General features: G+C 47.8%; 1 protein-coding gene and 1 long non-coding RNA gene across 6 annotated transcripts in view; one reads left to right on the top strand and one right to left on the bottom strand.

Moving 5' to 3' along the window:
* The window catches only part of LOC105468325 (slingshot protein phosphatase 1), a 75,945-nt gene that overhangs the window by 42,075 nt on the left and 7,481 nt on the right, over positions 1 to 26,389 (bottom strand). Inside the window, exon 1 of one of the 4 annotated variants that reach the window (XM_071071175.1) lies at positions 14,704 to 17,089. The exons of 2 other annotated variants lie outside the window; for them this stretch is intronic. Coding sequence is in view for 1 of the 2 variants with exons in the window: in XM_011718415.3 (XP_011716717.2) it covers positions 3,703 to 4,028 (326 nt within the window). In the remaining variant the exon portion in view is untranslated. Of the gene's footprint in view, positions 1 to 3,702; positions 12,259 to 14,703; positions 17,090 to 26,389 lie in introns of those variants that run through there. One more of the 4 variants, XM_011718415.3, reaches the window with a different exon arrangement.
* On the top strand, positions 14,399 to 17,900 carry LOC105498240 (uncharacterized). Of its 2 annotated transcripts, XR_011608862.1 has the most exons (4): positions 14,411 to 14,488; positions 14,870 to 14,995; positions 17,195 to 17,314; positions 17,672 to 17,900. It is a non-coding gene; the product is annotated as an uncharacterized lncRNA (long non-coding RNA). The 2 variants fall into 2 exon arrangements; XR_011608861.1 differs by lacking the exon at positions 14,870 to 14,995 and having other exon boundaries at positions 14,399 to 14,488.

Below are 26,389 nucleotides of genomic sequence, written 5' to 3'. Positions count from 1 at the left end.
CTAGTCAAAGTTCTCCGTAGGCTCCAGGGCCCCTTTCTGCAGAATACCGGACAGGGATCTCACTGTAATATAACATTTTCTTCTTTCTTTTTTCTTCTTCTTTTTTTTTTTTTTTTGAGACACAGTTCCACTCTGTCATCCAGGCTGGAGTGCAGTGGTGTGATCTCAACTCACTGCAACCTCTGCCTCCTGGGTTCAAGCGATTCTCATGTCTCAGCCTCCCTAGCAGCTGAGATTACAGGTATGTGCCACCATGCCCAGTCAATTCTTGTATTATTAGTAGAGACGTGGTTTCACCATGTTGGCCAGGCTGGTCTCAAACTCCTGACCTCAAGCGATCTGCCTGCTTCGGCCTCCCGGAGTGCTGGGATTACAGGCGTGACCACGCCCGGCCGTAACATTTTCTAAGAATAGAGAACAACTCCCTGATTAGGAGAGGGCGGTCTACTTTGTGAATTCTCATGCTCTTGCTGTTGATCTCTGCTTCTAACTCTCTGGCTTTTAACAACTCCATTGTTTCTTGGTGACTTCCCTTTATGAAATACAAGATGAAATTACACTTTCACTAGCTGTTTGCATTTTAAGAAAAGTAGGGACAGGCGGGGTGGCTCAAGCCTGTAATCTCAGCACTTTGGGACGCTGAGGCAGGTGGATCACTCGAGGTCAGGTGTTCGAGACCAGTCTGGCCAACATGGTAAAACTCAGTCTCTACTAAAAATGCAAAAATGAGCCAGGCGTGGTGGCGCATGCCTGTAATCCCAGCTACTCAGAAGGCTGAGGCACAAGAATTGCTTGCTTGAGTCCCAGGGGTGGAGGTCGTTGTGAGCCAAGATCGCACCACTGCACTCCAGCCTGGGCGACAGAGTGAGACTACGTTTAAAAAAAAAAAAAAAAAGAAAGAAAGAAAGAAAAGAAAAGAAAAGAAAAGAAAAGAAAAGAAAAGAAAAGGAGGGTGGCTACTGACTTGTGATTTAACTTAGTCAGGATTGCCCTGTCCACTATGCTTGTGGAAAACCTCAAGTTGGCCCAATGAATTTCTCAGCAGAATGAATCTTTGGTCTTTGTTATTTTAGCTAGCAATAACACATATCTAACCTATAACTTTAAAAATTACAATTAAAAAATTTTTATTTGGGAGGCTGAGGTGGGAGGATCATTCGAGCCCAGGAGTTCAACACCAGCCTGGGCAACGTTGTGAGACCCTGTCGTACATCAAAAGTTTTTATTTTTAATTTCACTCTGATGACTTGGCTGCCAAGTCTGGCTTTTGCAAAAAATAAGACATAAAAAAAGAATGCCTCAGCTATGAATTACTATCAATTGTTCAAAAATACCATCAACTCTCAAAATTATGCATAAAATACACCAAAATTATTAACATCGTCTTTGCAGGAGGTGGGGGAGGAGGAGGAATAGATTATCTTCTATTTACTATTTTCCAAATGTTCTATATTAAACATATTAACCTTTAAAAACACCTATTTTTGTTTGATTCTCAAAATAATATAAAACACATACTATATAATTTAAAAAGAACATTCTAATCTTAATAATTTTGTAAAAGGAGGTCACAGTTCAAATTGTAGGCGACTATAAAAATTTCTCTCTTGAGCAACCAATGAACATATACATGATTTGAAGGAAAAATCCCTACGAAAAAGCAGTCTTCTAATTAAAGAGAACCTTGAAATTAAGTAAATCAATTCCTGACAGAAAGACGAAGGTGTTTTCTGTAATATAAGAAAGCAAGATCACCTTTGCCCCAGACATCTAATGTTGGTAGTTAAACGTTCGAATTCTGGAATAAAAACTCAGCAAAGTCTGGAGTATGACTCCGGGTGCCAAGAAAATGCCACATGAACTAGCATTTCCAATCAGCAGCTCCTGAAATCAGGAAAACTGTTAAGTCCTATGATATGAAGTCCACAATAAAATCTGTTAGTTTTTCTGGCTAAATGCTCACGCTAAAAATAGTGACTGCTCAAATATTAAATAAGAAGACTTAGTTCTTTCTTGTTCGGTCCCTTGAATTCCAGGCAATTGGCTTTCGGTATCTTGTGACACCAACACTTGACATCTGACAGCATTTCGTCCGCTACTGCAGATGCACTGCCGAGTCATCCTTTCCACCCTCTCACAGTCGTATATTTGTGCTGCAAGGTTCAAGTGTTGACGAGCCCAGGATTATAAATAATGAAAGAAACGAGAAGTAGCCTTTCTTTGCTGTCTTACCCTCACTCATAGGAAGCAAAAAGCTCTTTAGCATCCATCTGGCTGATCTCATTTCACAGGTTGCAGAATCACCTAACCCTTTCCACCCACAAAGCTTGTCACTCTCTCCTTCCTTAGAATCTCACAGCTCAGTATGTTTTCAGAACTGTTCTTAGACACAGATCACTTACTATTTATTCTCATCAAAATCTGAAAGAGCTATGCGAGAGGTTCCAAACTCATGAAACCTAAAACAACCAGCAGTTCATCGAAGCAGCTGGGAAAATCTTTTCGAGACAACATCAACTGCTTTTGTTCATCAGATTAAAAAAAAACAAAATTCATACTGACCAGAAACCCAAGCACGCTGGAAACAGCCAACCATTAACGATGACCTTTGCCTTGGAAACCACGGGCAAAAGTTCCCCTTGGTTTCCCTTACATTTCCTTTGGAAAAAAAAAGGAACAATGCAACAGACTAGGCTGGTTTCACTCTGTGATCACTTACAAGGCCAGCTGTTCCTCCTCTGTGTTCCTACACTGATAAGAATCAGGGCCTCCTGCTCTACGCATGAAGTCGGGACAGCACTGACTGGGGCCCTGGAACACTCTGCCTCTGTTCCCCCACGACAACAAGTAACGGGCGTTTACTGTAAAAAGCAAGACTGGAAGCTGCAGGGAAGCCCAAGCAGCAGCGCATTATCCTGAGGCTGTGAGATCACCCTGCGTCCTGCAAATACAGTAAGGGGATCCAGCCAGAGGAAACCGCGCGACGTGACTCTTGGGGCGGGGGGTGGGGTGGGAGGCCGCAGAGCGTGGTCAGTCACAGGATTTAGGAAAACAAGATGCAGAAAGTCTCTGTGACCCAGCTTCCCGGCTTCTCTTCTGAGCTCACTCTGGGCCCAGAGCCTCACGCGCCCTCTGCGTGGCTGATCTGAATACTATATCTGATGGCCACAGCTTCTGACGCCGAGAGGCACAGGCTCCCGATTCATCAGACTCTCAAAGTGCCCCACTGGGGAAGTCCATGAAGAAATCCACATTGGTGATGGCACGCTCAACTTTACCAGGTGCCCGGCGCCAGGAAGCCCAAACCCACAAGTCATCCATCCCAGCCACGCAGAAATCACCCTTCTCACAAAAGATCTGAGTGTCCTAAAAGGAGTGACCAAAGTTACAAAAGGTCAGACGCAGACAGACAAAACGGAAACGTCCTCCTCCACCACTGTATGAGGGATATAAAAAAGCCACTGCCCTCTCTACCCGCCAACCAGAACGCTTTTATCTCCACCACACAGATCTGTTCTCGGACACTGATTACTGCCATTCGGGCAGCTTCATAAGATTAAAGTTTCTCCAAAGCATTGAAGACAGACAAAAACCTCAATCAATGCTCCTCAAAAAACCCCAGGCCCCCAGAATATAAACAGCCAGTGTCATCCAGAAACTAAGCCATGGCAGGAAAACAGAAATCAGGGTGGTCATACGTACTAATTTGAGCTGGAAACCTCTGGACAGCAGAAGTAGTGGGTTGGCTGAAGGAAGATGCAGAAGTCAGTAAAATAAAAGAGGTTTGTGGCTGCAGTGCTCACATCTCTAACGCCCCCTACAACTGCCCTCGGAGCTCCGGCCATCTGCTCGCTACGGAGATCAGGAAAAGCGGGGAGGCTGCCGAGTGCTTCCACAAGGGCTGGGGAGCCGACTCCTCCTTGGAGTCCTAGCGAAGAGCAAATGGCTCTTGTGGAACTCTGGTCTTCCTCTGATATTTTGGCTGAAAAAGGCCCTTGTCCCAGCACATCCTGATGAAAGAGGGCCATTCAGCAAAACAGCTGAGGTTCCTCTAATCACTGTACTCCTACGGGCTTTTCTGTAGGCCGGAGAAACCAGCGCCAGGGTGTGCATTCGACATTGTGAGGGCAAACAGCTGGCCCCCAAGGAACCAACCCCAAGCAACAAGACCCCCTTCCGATTCAAATCAACATTCTGAAGGATGACTCTTTCTTTCAAATCAGCATCCATTCACCCAACGGTGACGGTGACGTGGGCAGCTGCCGCAGTCAGTTATTCTGTGTACCCAAAGCACTGTAACATCCTGAAAATTCTTCAGTCATGCTAACAGCTACCTGAGGGGACACGCCAGGTAGAGGGGACCACATGTACACCTATGAGGAGCGCTGGGATACGCACGTAGCCCAGGGCAGGTCAGGCTGCAAAGATCCTAAAGGGTGGAGGCGTGATCCCAAACCCTCCAGGCACAAGTCAGCCAAGAGCTGTGTTTTTAGCGCTTCTTTTAGCAAGAGAAATAAATTCAGGATGTGAATAACCATGATGCAGGAGGGAATGGAATAAGTACCCTATGAAAGGGGCTTGGCTAGGGTTTACAAGAGGGATAAGGGAGCATTTAACTGGTGACTTCCGGAACAATTCCTGAAGGAAGCGGCACTGAGTATGGGCTTCTCTTCCCTCAGCTCACAAGTGACCAAGCGATCCTCCCTGTGGACTAAGTGAAACACACATTACCATGATTCTGCTTTTGCAGGTAAGGAAACCCTAGCTTGCCTAGAGCACATATCTCTACAAGATGGGGCTGGACTCACATCTATCTGCCCCACACCCACCTGCTTAACCCCTGGAATGCTGTTCTCATCCAGGGTGAAAATCAGGGCCATTATGCCGCGGTCACCTCTGCTCACGCCTGCCCAGGTGCCTAACGGCAAAGCCACTAAAGCACTGAGAGAAGTCAGAATGTGGATCACATCCTCCGTCCTTCTTCCTAGCATGTGAATGCATCATGCGTGGGAAAGAGAGAGAAGGAACCATTCAAGCAAACAGAACTCCAGGAAGACGAGACTGTGCTGGGGTTCTTCCACCTCCCCAAGTAGAAATCAGAAGGGCAGGGACCCACAGCCTTATCCTACCCACCACCGCCATCACAGTTGGGGGACAGGACACATCCTTTGGCCCTTCTGCACTGCACAGAGGCTCGGAAGTTCTGTAAACCGCACAGCCACGCTGACCAAGAAGTTGCTTTGAAGGTAGGTTTCTCATCAACAGGACTATTGTTTACCGAGCATCTCCCACGTGGCCAAGGCTGTAGAAGGTACTTAGCTATGCCACGTCATCGAACTCTGGCAGTTCTGCAGGGTAAGGTATTTTCTCCATTCTCCATATGACAAATGAAGGAAGCCCGTCAATGATTCCAAAACAGAATCTCCAGGGATAGCATGGACAACGCCCATGGTGACTGCTGCACTTCAAGGTTTAAAAAAAGTAAAAACTGGGGGGAGGGGGGTGGTGCATGCCTGTAATCCCAGCACTTTGGGAGGCTGAGATGGGCAGATCATTTGAGGTCAGGAGTTTGAGACCAGCATGGTCAACATGGCGAAACCCTGTCTCTACTAAAAATACAAAAATTAGCCAGGTGTGGTGGTGCATGCCTGTAATCCCAGCTAGTCAGGAGGCTGAGGCAGAGAATCACTTGCACCCGGGAGGTGGAAGTTGCAGTGAGTCGAGATCACACCACTGCACTCCAGCCTGGGTGATAAAGCGAGACACTGTCTTGGGCGGGGGGGAACAAAAGTAAAAACAGTGGTCTGGGAATTCATATTTCTGGGTTCCAATTTACATTCTACCATATATAATCTGATTAACCCCTGGTATTAACCCCTGGAATTCCCTTACAGGGTTCTGTTCATTCATCCAAACAGCCAAACATTTGCAGAGTGTGGAGCACTGCCAAGCCAGCCCAAGCACTGATAAGGGCAAAGATAGCCATCCTCTTTAAGGAATGGGTATATGTGCTGGTGATCTGGGTGTCTGCCCTGCTGTACAGAAACAACATTTCTTGAAGAACAAAAATAGTGGGTATAGAAACATCAGAGTATAGAATATCACCCAAATGCCCCTGAATTCCAACTCTGGTCATTCACTGAAGCAACCTATCAAACTTCTAAAACACATTCATGCCCAGGTCCAGCCTCAGCAGAGTCTAATTCGGAAGGGCTGTGATGAGTCCTGGGCATCCAGTGTTTAAAAGTTCCAGGGGGCTGGGCATGGTGGCTCACAGAACTTTGGGAGATCGAAATGGGAGAATCAGTTGAGCCCTGGAGTTCAAGATTAACCTGGGCAACATAACAAGATCCCGTCTCTACAAAAAATAAAAATAAAATTAGCTAGGTGTGGTGGTGTGTGCCTGTAGTCCCAGCTGCTCAGGAGGCTGAGGTGAGAGAATCACTTAAGCCTGGTGAGGTCAAGGCTACAGCGAGCTGTGACCACGCCACTGCACTCCAGCATGGGAGACAAACCTTGTCTCCAAAAAGTTCCAGGGGGTGCTTCTGATGCACAGCCAAGCTTTAAAAACCTCAGAATCAAATAACATCATGGCCGGGCATGGTGGCTCATGCCTGTAATCCTGGCACTTTGGGAGGCCAAGGTGAGTGGATCACTTGAGGTCAGTTCAAGACCAGCCTGGAAAACATGGTGAAACCCGGTCTCTACTAAAAATACAAAAATTAGCCAGGCGTGGTGGCGTGTGCCTGTAGTCCCAGCTTCTTGGGAAGCTGAGGCATGAGAATCACTTGTACCCCGGAGGTCGAGGCTGCACTGAGCGCAGATTGTGATCCTGGAGTTCCCACTGCACTCCAGCCTGGGTGACAGAGTGAGACTGTCTCAAAAACAAACACACACACACACACAAACAAATAACATCAGAAGACACAGAGAAAACAGCCTTCTCCATGGGTTTCATAAAGATGCCTCTCACATAGGCACACGTCAATGTTTTCTGCTGGTAAAAGGTAACACCAACAAAAAGGCATGGTGCTCTCAGAAGGTGGGTGACGTGATTAGGTGCAAGAAAGGGAGGTCATGCTAGGGCCAGAAACAAAATAATACTCTCTTTGGAAGCAGTAAAACAGACGCTAGTCTTCTACTACACACTTTCAGAGACCTGAATGTTCTTGCCCTCTAAGGGAGACGCTGCATCATGACAATACGAAATGATGACAGTGATAGCAAAAACAGATCAGACCTGTGTTTTGTGAAACACACATGGGGTCTCGCTATGTTGCCCAGGCTGGTCTCCAACTCCTGAGGTCAAGCGATTGTTCCGCCTTGGCCTCTCAAAGTGCTGGAGTGACAGCCATGAGCCAGCGAGCCCAGCCTCAGATCAGACCTTTGACAAACTCTGCTGTGGACAAACCATTCTGGTGAACGTCAACTCATGTGATCTTCACAAAACCGTGTGGAAGACCAGACAGGCATTATTACACTAATTTATGCCTAAGGAAACGGGAGTTACTTAAATAGTACTAATTTAGGATTTCTGATGCTGTATCTCAAAAAAAAGTAGAGAATATGAGCCTGAAGAACAGGCCCTGTAAAGGGTCCCAGATTGATGGGACAGGCTGAGACAAATGGAATCGCTTTTCCCTGGATAGAACTAACCCTCAACGGTAACCCACTCTGCATGATGATTACTGAGGGGACTGTCAATTGTCCATCCAACTTGATGGTAATTCTAGCAGAAAAAGGAACTAATGTAATGTTGTCAGCACAGAAAGATGGGTGCCAATGAGCATTCCAAAAACGAGGCTCTGTTAATTCCATTTTGATCAACAAGTATTTGCTGAGTGTCTATTGTGTCCGGTCAGTGCTAAGGCCTGGGAATTTAGAAGTGAAACAGACCCGGTTTCCACCCACTCCACACCCAGTCTGGAGTGACACTGGAGGGCCAGACAGGCACAGGACAGTAACTTCGATATAAGGCAGCAAGTTCCATGGTGGAAGGATGCACTGCGGGCTGCAGATGCACATACACACAGGGGTTCAGGGAGGCCTCCCTGGAAGAAATGAAGCCCATGAGGCCCTGAAGGATCAGTAAACAGAGGGGCGGAAGGGACAGGAGAGTAAGATGATTATGCCACATGTACCTTATTGTGAACCCAGGAGGATTTGGCCTCTGTCATAAAAGGCCCCTCTATGGGTTCATAAACCTCAATTTATAAATTCTGCTTTGTACATCAGTTCCTTATAAGTTTGATTAGCGTAAATTGGTTTCTCAGAACTTGATCATCACTGAGTGAACTCACAAATTCAAGTTTCAGAATGTGCAAACCTAGGAAACAAACCTCGTGCTTGTGGTTGAGCCGTCGCACTGTCAACATCACAAATTCTCAGCACCTGAATGCCTGGTACACTAATACAATCAATACATATTGTTTTAAATAAGTAAATAATAGCTTTGTAGTTTACAGACAGTTTGTCCCTATATTTTTCCACTTAATTTTTACAATCCCATTCCTCTGATGAAACCACCCCAGCCTGGGCAACATGACAAAACCCTGTCTCCACAAAAAATACAAAAATTAGCTGGGTGTGGTGGCGTGCACCTACAGTCCCAGGTATTTGGGAGGCTGAGGTGGGAAAATCATTCGAGCCCGGGAGGCAGAGGTTACAGTGAGCCAAGATCGCACTGCTGCACTCCAGCCTGGGTGACAGAGGGAGACCCTGTTCCTCCCCCCAAAAAAAAGAAAAAGAAAAGTGAAACAACCAAGACTGGGAGAAGATAAACGACCTGTCTGTCATCATTTGGCTAACAAGAGGAAGAATGGGGCTGAGAAAGTTCGGTGCTCTTCCCGGAGAATCCATAGGTCAGAGAACACGACCATCTGACCTGCAGCAATAGCGGCAACGTAGAGAGCTGATCAGCTGACCTCAAAACCACTCTCAATGAGGCTCTGGATGGATTCAGAACCCCAGGCCTAGCAAAGTGAAGTTGATAAAGATGTAAAGGAGATCGAAAATTCACCATTTGAAGAGAGATTAGCTAAAGACTGCAGGTGGGATGGAAAATTCTTTCCATGGTTCTCCCACAGGTTCTTCCCTCATTTGGAACTTGTGTTTAAAAGTCACAAAGACCCCAAGTTGGGCTAAGGTCTCGTTCTTCACTGTGCGCTTTGCAGTGCAACATGGCAGGGCCTCGTTCCAAACGTCACTCTTCAGAGCCTAAGAAAACAAGTAACTTTAGGGACACACCTGTCAACCAGAGTTCCCAAATTGTACCCCCCTAAACACATAATGCTGAGCATAGAAAAATTCCAGCTCTGCAGGGTGTTATACTTAGGGAAAGGGGTCACAGACAAGGAATGCTGGCAGGGCTCATTACAAATATCTTTGCTGCTGGAACATGTATTGTTTGGCTAGAAGGCGTAGGCTTCTCTCAGAGAGAAGGAATGTCCAAAAGTATTTCAGACAGTAAGAGACATTCTCTGAGCCAGCTACCCAACTCTCCTTCAAACCAACGGGTAGTGGCAAGCAGCAGAACCGACTAGCAAGATCGCAAAAGCAAGCTTTCTTTTTTTTTCCCTAAGACAGACAGCAAGTGATGTGTCTTGGCTTGGTTTAGCAAATCTTAAGATAGTTCCCTCATGACCCCAAGAGCCCGCAGGCCCCACGGAAGCTAGAGCTAATGCATCTTCCTCCAAGCATCATCTGCTCCACCAGGATCTAAGCCCCTTCGTGAGGGTAGAAGGTATAAAGGCTGCACTGTGCGGGAAATGCTATGGCAGCAAAGACAGCCGAGCACGCCAGAAATAACAGGCACATGAAGGAAATGTTTCTGAGACAGCTCAAAAATTCCGAGAAGAGATTATCCTGACTGTCCCAGGTTCTCAGCCCTGTCTTTGGTATGCAGCCCCATACCACAGTCATTTGTCACCAAGTCCTAACTTTGTCAGAGGCCCCTCCTTCCAGATCTCTCAGGCACCACCCCAGTTCTGCCCTCCTCACCCCCGTGAGCCAGGTGACATCCAAGCAGCCCCACGGGGCACCCGGCTCTGTGCTGCATACTCTGAATGTCCCTGAAGGCCAGGGCTGTTGAGGAGAACATTCGTGTGTGTTCTCTACCCATGCTGTCTAGTATAGGAGCCACTGGCCAAATGTGTCGACTGAACAGTTAAGATGCAGTAAGTGTGACCAAGAAACTGGGTTTGTCATTTTATTTCATTTTAATTCATTTAAATTTAAGTTTAATTAGCCACATGAGGCTATCAACTGTGGAATAGGACAGCAGAGCTCCGGAAGCTTTTGGCCCAGTGAGAAGAATCAGGACAAGGGCCCCCCCGGCCTCTCGCCCACTCTGTGCAGCCCCTAACCACTGCTCTCATGACATTCTTTCCCAGCCCCAGAACTTTCAGCCATGTGACATCATCTATTGATTAGAGTCCAAACTTCTGTGCTGTCTATGGTTGCCACAATTAGCCATTATATGTCGTTAACCTAAATTTCATTCATCTGCTATGCCCTGGCCTTAGGGGCTGAGAATATAGTTAGAAAACAATACTTTTAAAATAAGAATGCTCCTTGTATTACCTGTCACACTGTTTCTCCTGTTCTCCATGCTACACATTCTCTGTTCTATCCCCAGCTATAGCACTGTCCCCATAAAGCCTACTGTGGTTCTCAGCTCATGGTCTCCTTCCTCCCATCTGCCTCTCCACATCATGCCTGCCTTCCAGTATTCATGCCTTCTCCAGGAAGCTTTCTCTTGTGGCCCTCACTGCAAGCTATAGCTCCTCCCTTTCAACATCTTCTAGCACCTCCTCTTACTGTGCAGGTAAGGACATTGAGGCTTGGGGTTAAGTCACTTGCTCAAGGTCACATACAGTCAGTCCTCTGTATCCGCAGGGGTTCCTCATTGGTGGATTCAACCAACTGCAGATAGAAAATACAGTATTCGAGGGATGCTGAATTCTTTGAATTAGAGGGTTCTGCGGGTGCTTAAGCCATTCATGGATTTTGTTATCCTCGGCAAAGGGGGTGATCCTGGAACCAATTCCCTTGGATACTGAGGGAAAGACCATCCTTAGTGATAGGAACTCAAGTTTCCTGATTTCCAAATCATGTTCCCTGACCCACTTATTTATTAACTAGTGGTGACGCCATCTTCCTGCCAGTGTATTTTAACTTCACAATGGGATGTGAGGGCCAGGATGCACATGCTTCTTAAATCTCCCTCTGTGCTTGACACACAGTAGACTGAAAGTAAGTGCCGGCAGATACACTGGCCAAGCTGTGCTCCTCTCTGAAGTCAGTATTCCAGGAGTAACTCACCCTGGTCATCTCTGCACCCTGGGCACATTGGGCACTCCCCACACACAGGTTGAACCTGGCAAATAAGACTCATGGCATCAGTGCCACAGGCGAAGTAAAGCCACGGGGAGGTCAGGTCAGGTCTTCCTGACAACTGAGTGCTTCAAACAACACAAGAGCAGCTAAGTTTCCCCACATCACCTTGAGTGTCTGGAGAGCTAGGGCTATGACTTCTCTGTCTCAGGATCCCTCTCAGTGCCCAGAGAACAGTGGACATCAATAAATGTAACACCAATAACACCTTCGTTGAGCGCTATGCTAAGCACATCAGGTATGTTAACTCATTTACTCCTCAGTGTCCATCTCTCAGTGTTTTATACATACGGAAATGGAGGCTCAATTAGCCGAGTGTGGTGTCGTGCTCCTGTAATTCCAGCTACTTGGGAGGCTGAGGCACAAGAATCGCTCGAACCCGGGAGGCGGAGGTTGCAGTGAGCCAAGATTGTGCCACAGCACTGCAACAGAGTGAGACTTTGTCTTAAAAAAAACAACAACAAAAAACTGAGGCTCGGGGAGGTTAAGTCACTTGCCCAAGTTCATCAGATCAAGGAGCAGGGAAGCAGGAAGAGGAGAGCAGGAGTGTAACCCTGAAACCTCTGCTGTTAGGCACTGGCTTTCGGCTGAACTGACACCTCTGGAAAACAGTGTCAAAAAAAGTCCACTTCTCTTCCCAACAATTCAGACCTAAAACCATTTGGCGGGGAAGGGCAGGGCAGGCTTCTGAGTTGGGGAGGGGGTGTGGGATCCCAAGCTTGGGTGTCTGTTGGCAAGCAGGGTGCAAAGGGCATCTGTGTAGGGAGCGGTTACAAGGGAGACAGAGACTGCTCACAGGCAAGGACTGAAATATTAAACATTAATATTAATATTTATAATAAATATTTTAACATATTTATATAATATATAAACATATTAACTTTATAATTAATGAATATAATTATATTAACGTAATTAACAAATATATATTATATAATATAAATAATATATATTTTATATAATATACATAATAATGTTAATACTAATATTTTAGGGACGATGGGAGTCATGAATATGGAAGAGACAAAACTAGAATGAACCCCAAGGTGCTGCATCAGAATTGAAGGTGTCAGTCTGAACTCACAGTTTTCCATATATTGAAATATAGATGCACGTGTGTGTGTGTGTGTGCGTGTACTTGCTCCCTAATTCTGCCCATTGACAGGCCTGTGGTTAGCAACACCCCAGCAGCAATAAGCAGACCTAGCTTGGCTCCTAAATTTCATTTTCCACTAAAAGGAACCAGGGCCCCTTGGATAAAGGACTGATTCCACAGATGGGAAGGGAGCATCTGTTGCCAGAAAGCAAGGAAGCACTTAAAGAATGCTGTGGACATGTCAAAGGGACACAGAAGCCAGCCTGGATGAGATCCCACTGGCCCAAATTGTCCACAAGGACAATCTGAGCATGAATGTCAACAATTTAAGAATCAGATTATAAACCACTGAATAAAATAGAAAAATACAAATAACTGAAACAGACATTGATAGCAGACAGGATATTAACATAATTTTAAAGTATCTCTTCAAGAAATGCTTCTGAATGATGAAGGGGAAAAGAATAACTGTACAGTGGAAAAGCCTGGTAAAATCCATCTTAGTGACCAAAGTGAATGTCACTACAGTGGGACAAAAGGAAATCACGTGCCACCTTACGGGATTCAAAGAGGACACAGCATCCCTTGGGTGCTGTTCCGGCCAAATATGCATGCCCCGTGGAATCACACAGGAACATCAGACACACTCACACTGAGGGACACTCTGCAAACTGACAATCCCAGGCACAAACATGTCCAGGTCATGGTCAACTGCGGTGGCTCATGCCTGTAATCCCAGCATTTTGGGAGGCTGAGGTGGGCGGATCACTTGAGGTCAGGGGTTCGAGACCAGCCTGGCCAACATGGCAACACCCCGTTCTCTACTAAAGATACCAAAATTAGCTGAGCATGGTGGAGCACGCCTGTAATCCCAGCTACTCAGGAGGCTGAGGCACAAGAATCGCTTGAACCCCGGAGGTGGAGGTTGCAGTGAGCTATCACCGCTGCACTCCAGCGTGGGCAACAGAGTGAGATTCTGACTCAAAAAAAAAAAAAAAAAAAAAAAAAATTCCAGGCCACAAGAGTCAAAGGAAGACTGAGGAATGTTCCAGACTGCAGGAGAGCCAAGAGACAGGACATCTAGATGCAATGGCAGTCCTGAAATGGATCCTTTTGTTACGAAGGGCAACACTGGGACATATGGTGACTCCTGAATGGGGTTAGAGGACTAGACGGTGGGAATGTATCAGGGTCAGTGTCCTGTGTGGATGGCTGTGTTGCGGTCCTGTGGGAGAATGCCCTGGCCTGTATTCCAAGGGTAATGGAGTAGCAGGTTGACAAATTACTTTCAAATGGTTAAAAAAAAAAAAAAAAAAAAAGTTATTTTCACTGTACTTGCAATTCTTTTTTTTTTTTTTTTTTGAGACAGAGTCTCGCTCTGTCACCCAAGCTGGAGTGCAGTGGCCGGATCTCAGCTCACTGCAAGCTCCGCCTCCCGGGTTTACGCCATTCTCCTGCCTCAGCCTCCCGAGTAGCTGGGACTACAGGCGCCCGCCACCTCGCCCGGCTAGTTTTTTGTATTTTTTAGTAGAGACGGGGTTTCACCGTGTTAGCCAGGATGGTCTCGATCTCCTGACCTCGTGATCCACCCGTCTCGGCCTCCCAAAGTGCTGGGATTACAGGCTTGAGCCACCGCGCCCGACCTGTACTTGCAATTCTTACGTAAGTCGGAAATTATTTCAAAATTAATGAGAATTTTTTATCGACGTAGTATTTTACACATTTATGGAAGACATGTATTTGTTACATGCATAGAATGTGTAATGACCAAGTCAGAGTATCTCGGGTATCCATGACCTTGAGTATTAATCATTTCTATGTGTTGCGAGCATTGCAAGTTTTCGAGCTACCAATTTTTTTTTTTCCTTTGTGACACGGTCTTACTCTGTTGCCCAGGCTGCAGTGCAGTGGGGCGATGATGGCTCACTCAGCACAGCCTCCACCTCCCAGGCTCAAGTGATCCTTCCACCTCAACCACCCGAGTAGCTGGGACTGCAGGTATGTGCCGCCACCCCCAGCTAATTTTTAAAATTTTTGTAGAGACAGGGTCTCACTATGCTGCCAGGACTGGTACTGAACTCCTGGGCTCAAGAGATCCTCCCACTTCAGCCTCCCGGAGTGCTGGGATTATACGCATGAGCCACCACACCCAGCCAAATTTTTTAAAGTTATTTTTAAAATCTCCACTTAATTTGATTTTGGTAAAACATTACCTGTAATTTTTCTTTATCAGTAGGTGATAAAAGCTTCAGATGATTCTACTGATCACTGGTGCGGTCATATTTCATGACTTTCCCCTTTCATCTCTTGCATAGTTTCACTCTCACCAAGCAAGACCTTCCCTGCCTCAGCACTGTTTTTCCTCTTCGTATTTTCCAGAACAGAAGTGGCCCTGTTTCGTGCCCAGAGCAGAAGAGAATGATGAAGGGCTCTGCTCTCCCAGGTCCTCCTGGTCTGTGTGTGTCCAGATTTTGAGGGCCTCTCACATACATGGCTCTGGACCATGTAAGATCTAATTTTAGCATTTTCCTGCTTGGAGACCACACGTTTGGAACAGCAGAGGCCAACCTGCCCATGCAGGCCTCCCATTGTGAAGGGCACGCGAAGCCAGGATACCGCAGCCCTGCAGGATGTGACTCAGCATCCTGTCTCTGTGCTGGGGCGGCCAGTAGCTCTGGCACCAAGCGCTGCTGCTGACCTCACCTCTTAAGACCACAAATACCCAGGGTAATTGGTGGGATAGGCATGCAGCATCAGCTCTCCCTGTTAAGACAACTTGTTTGTCCACCCATTATGCTGGGCTTCCTTGTGAACACCCACAGGTATCTATCAGGAAGAGTTCTTCCGAAGAACTGATCTGCTGGTGTTTTCAGGACACCATGAATTAAGAGATTGATCTTGTTTCTCTCTTTGCTTGGACTACCAGGAAGCTCAAAGTCAGATCTGTGGCCAAATTCTGGTAACCATACCAATGCTATGCCATGTATTCCATGTACAAACCTTCCCCTTACTTCATCTTATTTTCTTCTGCTTTCTTAATGTCCCGATTTTCTCACTAGTTAAATTCTATTGCTCTCTATGAATGTTGTAGGGTGTTTCAAATCTTTTGGAAGGCACTACTGTAGATACAATACACGTTACCCCTGGGGAATAAGGACTCTTTTTCACTCCACACGGAATCCCTGATATTTGGCAAAGAACCCATATTTAGGCACTAAATACACATCGGCTGAATGGATAAAGCCAATAGCTAAGTAAAAACCACCTTCATTACCACATTGTTTCACAAGAGGTTCTTCTCCCTTCCACCTCGCGAGGTGGGGCCTGGTCAGGAGGAGTCCCCAAGGCCTGGGAGGTAGGTTCCTTAGGGAGCCTTCTTGCTGTAGGGGCAGCCGACAGGTCAGTGGCCTTGACTCCAGACCTAAAGAGCCACTCCTAGACTCCCAGCTGCAACAGATACAGCGTGGCACGGGTGGGCCTGGCCATCTGGGAAGTGACAAGTGATTTCCAGATGCTGCAGCCAGCCTGGCTCTTTCCAGACCACACTGGTGGCCCCTTCCTGTGGGAATTCTGACTGGGCCCAGATTTGGGGAAACACGCCTCGAGGACTCTTGGCAAGTGGTGCCAGCTCTGGACCAGGAATGACTTCCGTGGCCACAGGGAGAGACCAGGCATTTCCTAACACAGGACCTCTGAACAGCCTTCTCTGAAACAAAGTCTTTTTAAAAATAGCTTCAAAAGTAACCATTCAAGAAAAGAAAGAAAGAAAAAAACTGTAAAAGTAAAGGCACTCAAGAATGATGTTTCCCAGATAAAAGCCTGGCACAGGTTTCAAAGGAACTTGCGGGAAAACAGGTCAAGGCTGGGTTTTTCCTTTTAGGTGTCACTCGGTTAACATTGGTCTTTGGAGGGGAACAAGTGCGGCAGGAAGGGCTGGCACCAAAAATGATGGCTAGTGGGTATGGACCAGGGCCAGACACCGTACACAGAACAAGACCCTCTGGAGGCCTCAGGAGGGCTCTGAGAGGAGAAAGACAGGTGGCGGGCCCAGGATCAGACACGCAAGTGAGCTAAGTGGCAAGGCTGATGTCCCATCCAGAGGCCCCGCTCTGGCCACACGCAGGCTCTCCCAGCATGTACTCATTTACGCGGCAGTCTCTTGTACCTCACTGCAATTCTGCCCCCACACTGCAGGCTGGCCAGCGTGGTCTCCTCATCAGCACATCACCCTGCATCCCGACACTGACTATACCCACAAAGCAGAAGCCCCCACACCCTCCAGCCCAATCATCCAGTTAGCTTTGAAAATGGCTCCTCTCAGGGGCTAGGTGCAGTGGCTCATGCCTGTAATCCCAGCACTTTGGGAGGCCGAGGTGGCTGGATTGCTTGAGGTCAGGAGTTCAAGACCAACCTGGCCAACATGGTGAAACCCCATCTCTGCTAAAAATACAAAAAATTAGCCAGGCATGTAGGTGCACGCCTATAGTCCTAGCTACTCAGGAGGCTGAGGCAGGAGAATCGCTTGAACCCAGGAGGCAGAGGCTGCAGTGAGCCGAGATCATGCCACTGCACTCCAGCCTGGGTGACGGGGCAAGCCTCTGTCTCAAAAAAAAAAAAAAAAAAAAGAAAAGAAAAAAAGAAGAAAATGGCTCCTCTGGATTTTGATTAATCCTATTTTGATTAATCCTGTTTTTTCATTTTCAGCCTTCCTCGAAGCAGCACAACCTGTCTGGATGTCCTCCTCGTCTCAGGAATTTTCTAATAAGCTGTAAATCCAGAGATCTGACCACAGAACAATGAATGCCAAAGATGAGTTCTAAAGATGTGAGTACTCTCTTTCTAAACGGACGCTGCTGTGTGTGTGGCTCTGCTCCTGCGGGCAGACGCGGCAGGCTAAGCTCTGCGGAGGAGGAGGTGAGTCCCAGCAGAGGATCACTTCCTCTCGGTAGCCAGGCTGGTTTTCTCCATCGCAGGGTCAGACTATAGCCCTGACCCAGCTAGACCCCCACAAGCGCATGACCTTGCTCTCACTGTGGGAATAAAACTCGTGATAGTCAGTTACAAATACACAGCAAATGATGAGCAGCACAATATAAACACAGATCTAGATTGGTGGCTCTGAGGACTCTCATTCTTAAATTTGGAGGCCATCATCTAAACTTGTCTTTTCACTCTACACAGCGGGAGACAGGGACCCAGAGAAGTGAAGAGGCATGCCTTAGCCTGCACAGCAGATGACGCATCTCAAGACAGACCCAAGTTTTCTGACTCCGTCTCACAGCTTTGTCCCATTTATCATGAAGATGACTGCTGGTAACACTGCTACCTACGAGCTGAGCTTGCATGCACATTCCTGGTGTGTACACACATGCGCGCACGCTCCTGTGATGTGCTAAGTGCACAGGAAGGAGACCAGGGCCCCGAGGCATTTTTTTGAAGTCTAAGTACTGGTATTTCAAAAGTTTAATGAAACCTACTAGACTCTGAGCAAAATTCGTTTTACGTTAACCTTAATGAAAAGTTTAATTAAGTTCTGACAGAATTAACTCTTCACGTCTCTGTCCTCATTTGTCCCCATTCTAGAATGAGTTTTCTAATTAAAAAATATATATAGGGCCGGGCGCGGTGGCTCAAGCCTGTAATCCCAGCACTTTGGGAGGCCGAGGCGAGTGGATCGCCTGAGGTCAGGAGTTTGAGACCAACCTGGCCAACATGGTGAAACCCCGTCTCTACTAAAAATACAAAAAATTAGCTGGGGGTGGTGGCGAACGGTTGTAATCCCAGCTACTCGGGAGGCTGAGGCAGAAGAATCACTGGAACCCCGGAGGTAGAGGTTGCAGTGAGCCGAGATTGTGCCACTGCACTCTAGCCTGGTGACAGAGTGAGACTCCGTCTCAAAAAAATACATATACATATGGCCAGGCACAGTGGCTCACACCTATAATTCCAGCACTTTGGGAGGCCGATGTGGGTAGATTGCTTGAGTCCGGGAGTTCAAGATCAGCCTGGGTAGCATAGTGAGACCCCGTCTCTACGAAAAATACAAAAATTAACCAGGCATGGTGGTCAGTGCACCTGTGGTCCCAGCTACTTGGGAGGCTGAGGTGGGAGGACCAATTGAGCCCAGGAGGTTAGGGCTGCAGTGAGCTGTAATCATGCCACTGTACTCCAGTCTGGGCAACAGAGCAAGACCCTGTCTCAAAAAGAAAAAAAGAGAGAAAGAGAAAAAAAAAATTGAAGGCAAATTCTGATTTTCAAACCAAACATTCCAACAAACTGCAGAAATAAAACCCGAGTTAAACCAAAAGGAACAACCAAACAGCACAATGGCCCCAGAATGGTAATTCTATATGCTCCAATGTTTAAAAGTGGGAGTCAATGGGAGGCCACTACCTACAAGGCCACACGGGTGGGGGCAGGACTCAGGTCCCTGAATCACAGCAGCCTGCATTCAAACCCTGGCTCAGGCCTCCCACCAGCCTCGTGGAACTGGTTTCCTAAAATGAGGAGAGTCCCACATTGCAGGCTTGTGACAAGAAGATGATAACAAGTGCAGAAAGTTCCAAACCCAAAGCCTGCAGCCGGCAGAAGCTGGTCTCATTACCACCCGGATGCTCTCCGGGCTGCAGCACATGAAGGGGATACATGACAATCCCTGCTTTAAGTAGAGCTCAGGGAGGTGATGGGACCTGCCCAAGCACATAGTGGTGCTGCTAATGGCTCAAGCAGGAAGAATGGGCTGCAAAGCCTGGTTCTTCTGATAAACTCCATTCTGTCTCCCAGTGTGCATTCTGACGCATAGGGAGGAGGAAAAGGAAAGACAGCACTTGGATTTTGGGGTGAACAGCACAGGTTTTGGAGTCAATGAGACATGGAGTATGAGGGCCTCAGCTCAAAGGTTTACTACTAAATAAAAACAGGCCACTGACCTCTCTGGGGCTTAGTCTTCTCATCCAGGGAATGGGAATTTAAATGTCCTTACAGGGTTTTCACGAAGATTAAATGAAATAATGTATACAAGGCAATTCACAGAGTGGAGTATGGGTGTTCCCTTTTCTCTCCTCCATCTCTGCTTTATTTTTTTTTGCCTGGGCACTTACCAACATACGATTATTGTGCTTGTTTATTTTACTTACTGTCTTGTCTCCCTCAACAGAATGTCAGCTTCCAGAGCAGAAATCTTTATTTTGTTTGTTGCTATATTCCCAGCCCCTAAAACAGGGCTTGGCGCACAGTAGGAGCTCAATAAATGTTTGTTGAATGAACAGCTCACAAGCAGACAGATGAGGACAGAGGGGTACTGAGACTGATCTAATAGCACTGATATTACTAAACTGCAACGGAGGCAAAGGTGGGAAGAATCTCTCTGTCCTTTGTTTCCTGAACGTCCAAGACAACTTTTAGTTGCTCAACAGGAAACAATACTCAATTTACAAGACCTCCAGGGCCTATCCAGGGCAAACTGGGCGCTGTGAGGCAGGAGGTCAGGCAGGCCCTGTCCCTAGGGTGGCTCACAGTCTAGTGGGCAAGGCCAGCTTCTTCATATGTGCTCAGAAGGGGCCTGTGCTTGGTTTAACACTCTGCTCATGCCATCCTGAAATTCTTAATTATGTTTGTTGTTGTTGTTGTTTGTTTGTTTTGAGACAGATTCTCACTCAGTTGCCCAGGCTGGAATGCAGTGGTGTGATCTCAGCTCACTGCAACCTCTGCCTCCCGGGTTCCAGTGATTCTCCTGCCTTAGCCTCCTGAGTAGCTGGGATTACAGGCACGTGCCACCACACTTGGCTAATTTTTGTATTTTTAGTAGAGACAGGGTTTCACCATGTTGCCCAGGATGGTCTCAAACTCCTGACCTCAGGTGATCCACCCGCCTCGGCCTCCCAAAGTGCTAGGATTACAGGCATGAGCCACTGCGCCCGACCTCTTAATAACATTTTAACAAGGGGCTCTACCATGTTCATTTTGCACTGGGCTCCACAAGTTATGCAGCCAGTCCTGCATTACAGGAAACATTTCTGTACCTAAGTATATATACTACAGAGCAAGCACAAAACGCCAAGGAAACACTAAGGAGAGAAAAATGCCTGTGAGAAGAAAAAGGAAGACATGAATCATTTTCAACAGAAGCTGTTACCATGAAGGAAGTACAGGCAGGAGGCATTTGTTGAATATCTACTATGGGAGAAAAGGTTCGCGTCATGAGCACATTTAATTCTGACAACCACCCTACAAGCTGCGTACTATATTGGCCATTTGAAACTAAGGCCTGCCCAAGATCATATAATAGCCTAGTGAGGTAACAAAGGACAGACACAGGAGCTAAACCCATGCCCATCTCTCTCTAAGTCCAAAGCTGTGGGAAAAACAAAACAGAATCAACATGGGTGGTTATTTTTAAGGCCAACATATTCAAGGTGGGGGCAAATCCAAGAGACACTAAGACTCAGAGCATGAACAAGCATGTGGGTGCTGAGCGGAGGGGACCAGCGTTCACCAGGGTGGTGTCAAACTCTGTAAGGCTTGCTCCCCGTGTTCCTGGTCTCTTCCCATGAGCACCAGGCACCCCTGACCATCCCAAAACTAGGCACATCTGTAACACTGAATGGAAACCTATTTGTTTACATGTGTTCTCTCTATATGAGACTGGGGGCATCCCTAGAATACACACAGATTGACTGGTGGGCAGAATTCTGCCAGATGCATGCACCGAGTGAGCCTTTCTCTTTGAATGTGGGAGGGACAAGAGAACAAGACGGGAGAGCTGTTCCCTTAATTAGGCTGCATTGCACATTAAAGGCGATGAGACAGTCATTCTGGTGATAACAATCTGTCATAAGACCCTACAGAGGCAGACTCTCCTGTTGACTTTGAAGAAGCAAGCACCATGAATTCTCTATAGCTGCAAGAAAATGAATTCAGGCCAGACGTGGTGGCTCACACCTGTAATCCCAGCACTTTGGGAGGCTGAGGCGGGTGGATCACCTGAAGTCAGGAGTTCGAGACCAGCCTGACCAATATGGTGAAACCCCGTCTCTACTAAAAATACAAAAATTTGCCGGGTACACCTGTAGTCCTAGCTACTCGGGAGGCTGAGACAGGAGAATTAATTGAACCCTGGAGGCAGAGGTTGTAGTGAGTCGAGATCGCACCACTGCACTCCATTGGACGACAGAACGGAAAAAAAAAAAAAAAAAGAATTCAGCCAAGAACCATGTGAGCTTAAAAGAGGACCCTGGGGTTCAGATGAGACCCCAGCCCTGGCCAGCAGGCCTTGTAAGTCCCCAAACAGAGAACCCAGCTATACCGTGTCCAGATTCCTGACCCATGGAAGCTGTGAGATAATAAACATGGGCTGGGTGCAGTGGTTGGCCAGGCGTGGTGGCGTGGTGACTCATCCCTGTAAACCCAGCACTTTGGGAGGCCGAGGCAGGCAGATCACCAGAGGTCAGGAGTTTGAGACCAGCCTGCCCAACATGGAGAAACCCCGTCTCTACTAAAAATACAAAATTGTCCAGGCATGGTAGTATGTGCCTGTAATCCCAGACACTCGGGAGGCTGAGGCAGGAGAATCGCTTGAACCTGGGAGGCAGAGGCTATGGTGAGCTGAGATTGTGCCATTGCACTCCGGCCTGGACAACGAGAGTAAAACTCCATCTCAAATTAAAAAGAAATAAAATTAAATATATATATATACTGTTTAACTGTTAAGTTAGTGGTAACTTGTTATGCAGCAAGCGATGACTGATACAGTAACCTACGCACATGTCCATCTCCAGCACAGACACAGAATTTGGAGGCACTGGGTGCATGACACCTCTTGGCAGGACTTAACTGGACAGACTAGCAACAAAGACAATAAAGCCCAGGCTAAGATGGACCGCCAAGGGCAGGGAGGAACCCCACAGGGTGGACAGCTGCAAAAGTAAGGATATTCAACATGCCAACCCCCATCTACTCAGACACTGTAGGGGAGGCGGAGAAGGCAAAACCACACTTCAGAAGGCTGTAAGGAGAATGGGGTCCCTGGGAGACTTCCAGGTGGAGACCAAAAAGGGAAGGGAACGTGGACAGAAAGGCAGAGGAGTCAGGGAGTTCACAGTTTACCACTGAAACCCAATAAAACAGAAGAGACAATATCCTGCCACTCGCTCTGGCCCATACCTCTGCTAGGGCAGGCAATCACGAATCACCAAATTATAATAATTCTAATGACCATGTTCCCTCACTTGACTCGGAAACGCTCGATTAAAAAAAAAAAAATCTTCACTCCCGATCCACACCCTGGGGACAATATTATCTCCCCAGTGTCCTACCTGGCCCACAACTACTTATGTCTCATGCCAGACTGAGCCGGCTCCCAGGATGGCAAGGGAGCCAGGAGCTGCTGCCAGCAGGGCCATCTGCTCACCAGTTCCCACAGTCTGAACGGCACAGATTCCAAAGAGGGACTGGGAGCGGCCAGCAGCAGCCTGCACATGCGGAAGGCAGGGGAGAGCAAGGGAACTGGATCCATCCTGCTCTGCTGCAATCACCTGCATGCCGGGTGTGAGATGATCAGTTCGAGACACTTCCCAGAAGGCCTGCAGAAAAACTGTCTGAGTTACAACACTGCTTCCTCCAAGTCCGTATTCGTATTTGCATCTTATAGTAATGTAGCCGGGTAAAGCAGGAAGGCTGCTCCGAGTCAAAGAGCATCCATGGTGGGCGCCCCCTCAGGCCTGGCCGCAGTACCTGCAGGAGTCGGCCCCTCTAATTCTCCTGTGCTGTGAACTAACACCGCACATCAGCAACACCTTGTGAAGACCGAGCACAGCAACCAAGCCCACTGTGGACCTAATTCTGGGCAAGGAACTTTTTTTTGAGACAGGGTCTCGCTCTGTCACCCAGGATGGAGTGCAGTGGCATAATCTCAGCTCACTGCAGTCTCGACCTCCTGGGTTCAACCGATTCTCCTACCTCAACCTCTTGAGTAGCTGGGACTATAGGCATGCGCCACCATGCCCAGCTAATTTTTCTATTTTTTTTTTGCGGAGATGGGGTTTTGCCATGTTGTGTAGGCTGGTCTCGAACTCCTGGGCTCAAGCGATCCACTCACCTTGGCCTCCCAAAGTATTGGGATTACAGGCGTAAGCCACTGCGCCTGGCCTGAGCAAGGAACATCACACAACTACTCCACAACCCTCAGAGGTCACAGTGTCATCTCTGTTTTATAGGTGGAACAACTGAGACCGACAGAGGTGTAGGAACACACAAAGGTAAAGGAACTCAGACACCAGCACGGGAGCCAGATGCCAAACCTAGGTCTGCCTGACTCAGAACCTCACTGCCTTCCCTCTACACCTGGCTGTTTCTCCTACATGTCTGGAATTTACTGTAGGGTCAAAGGTTAATCCATTTGAACTGTTAACCTTTATTTACTTATTTTGAGACAGAGTCTCGCTCTGTTGCCCAGGCTGGAGTGCAGTGGCGTGAACTCGGCACGCTGCAACCTCCCGGGTTTGAGCGATTCTCCTGCCTCAGCCTCCCAAGTAGCTGAGATTACAGGTGTTCACCACCAAGCCCAGCTAATTTTTGTATTTTTAGTAGAAAGGGGGTTTCACCATGTTGGCCAGGCTGGTCTCGAACTCCTGAGCTCCAGAGATCTGTCCCGCCTCAGCCTTCCAAAGTGCTGGGATTAGAGATGTGAGCCACCACGCCCGGCCATTTAAACTGTTTAAATGCTACATGAAGGCAGAGAAATGAGGCCATCCCTAAGGGATGTGAGAGCAGTTAGGGATGCGACAAGGGCACACAGACCTGCAACATAGGCGGATGTGGCACCTGTCACAGAGAGGGACACCAGGGGCTCCCTGCTTTCTCTGAAGAAAGGGAAATCACAAACGTCTGGGGTGGGAGCACTTTTAGCTGGCCATGAGGACTACAGCCAGGTGAAAAGGAACGGGCCGAGGGAACATGCATGATTAGGGAGCAGGGAGTAGTCCCGATGGACTGGAAAAGGCACATGCGAGAGGGGAGGGCGGAAAGGCCAGCAACGCCGGTGATGCTGGAGCTCAGGAAAGACTCCAAGGACCAGAAGGAAGAAGCATCAAGGGACCAGGGGGTAACATGCCAAGGTAGAGAGGATAGGTCCAGGGGTGTTCCTCTGTGACAGGACAGACGAGGTGTGAGGACGTGAAGAGGCGCCACCAGGGAACCTGAGAAAAAGAAGGCAGGTGGCTCAGAAGAACCGATCCATGTGACCCCGCAATTTATTGGATATGGATGAATCACAGCTGACTTTTTAGATGACCCAAAAGATGAAACTATTAACTAAGGCTAGACAGAGGGGAGAAAAGAGAAATATCCTGCTACCTCCAGTTTTTCTCCCTACAGCACCTCTTAGAGACGAGGTGATGGCAGTTCACCTTCAGGATCCATGGAAACAAAGAGAAATCTCTCCCTAACTCTCCTGATGCCAAACAAAAAACAACCAACTATTCCATAATTTTCTTCTCCAGGAGACATTGAGAGAGAAAAGGCCTGAAAATGCAAATTGACACATGGACGTGAATGCGTTTCAGTCAAAGCTTAAACCAGGACAACTTTTCTTGTGTAGCAAGGAAGGTTAGGAGGCAGGATGGTGTTCTGTGCCTAAAAAGGTGGGTGCGACGTCAAGGTGGCTGAAGAGCGGTTTAAAAGGGGACCTAGGGGGACAAGCCCAGAGCCCAGCATCCCACCCTAAATGAGAACCCAGGTCTCCAACTCCAGCCCAGGGTCTCCCAATGGTCACAATGGTGTTGGGGACCTGCTGACAGTGGCACAAAAGGACTCTCGGTGGTGGTCAGAATGACCCAACATCCCAGGAGGCACCCGCCACCAGCTGGCATGAATCCTTGGTGCTGCCCTGGCACTGCTGCTAATCCACCCCGGCGGCCTCAGGCACGCTCCCGCACCTGTATGTCCAAGACAGTGAATTCAACGGTACTACTAGCCTGGCCTCCAGAAAGGCAGCAGAGTAGGATCAACTTGGCATTAGAGGTCTCGCTTCAAACACAGTATTTCCCAGTTCCAATCTTGGGCCTCAACCACCAACTGGGAAAACCTCCCTCCTAGGGCTGTTTTGAGAACTCGATATGGAAAGCTACCAAAGCTTTATTTCCCACCCCTTTGTAAGGTCCCGCGCAGCTCCCAACGAGGCAGAGAAAGGGGCCTTTTGCAAGAAAAGGGCCAGGTGCAGCGGCTGTCACCACGCCTGCAATCCCAGCACTTTGGGAGGCCGAGGTGGGAGGATCACTTAAGCTCAGGAGTTTGAGACCAGCCTCAACAACACGGTGAGATCTCGTCTCTTCAAAACACATTTAAAAAAATTAGTCAGGTGTGGTGGCGCACGCCTGCAGTCCCAGCTACCTGGGAGGCTGAGGTGGGAGGACAGCTTGGCCCAGGAGTTCAAGGCTGTAGTGAGCTATGATCACACCAATGCACTTCGGCCTGGACAACAAAGACCCTGTCTCTAAAAAATAAAAATAAAAAGTTTTAATTTAAAAAAGGTTAAATACTAAGGAGAAAGGTCCACATACGCATTTTCATGTCACTGCTATTTATAAGTTCTTAACTGAAACCACTATGATATAAGCTATTAAAGGTAATTAAAAAATAAAATAGCTGTTTGCCCCAAAGATAGTCTAAGTGACAGAGCTCAGTGCTCTCTCATCAACAACAGCCCTGAGAGAGACAAGAGATGGAAGAGATTCCAACCCCAAGAAAGGGCTGGAGGGGAGCCTGCGGAGGAGACATGGGGGAGGGGAGCTCCAAGAGGGAGCTGGGGGAGGGGAGATGGGGAGGAGAACTCCAGGAAGGAGCAGGTGGAGGGGAGTATGGGGGAGGGGAGCTCCAAGAGGGAGCTGCGGGAGGGGAACATGG

This window comes from Macaca nemestrina, chromosome 10 (assembly GCF_043159975.1).
Source record: "Macaca nemestrina isolate mMacNem1 chromosome 10, mMacNem.hap1, whole genome shotgun sequence".
Lineage (NCBI taxonomy): Eukaryota > Metazoa > Chordata > Mammalia > Primates > Cercopithecidae > Macaca > Macaca nemestrina.
This window is presented reverse-complemented; position numbering and strand designations above follow the sequence as displayed.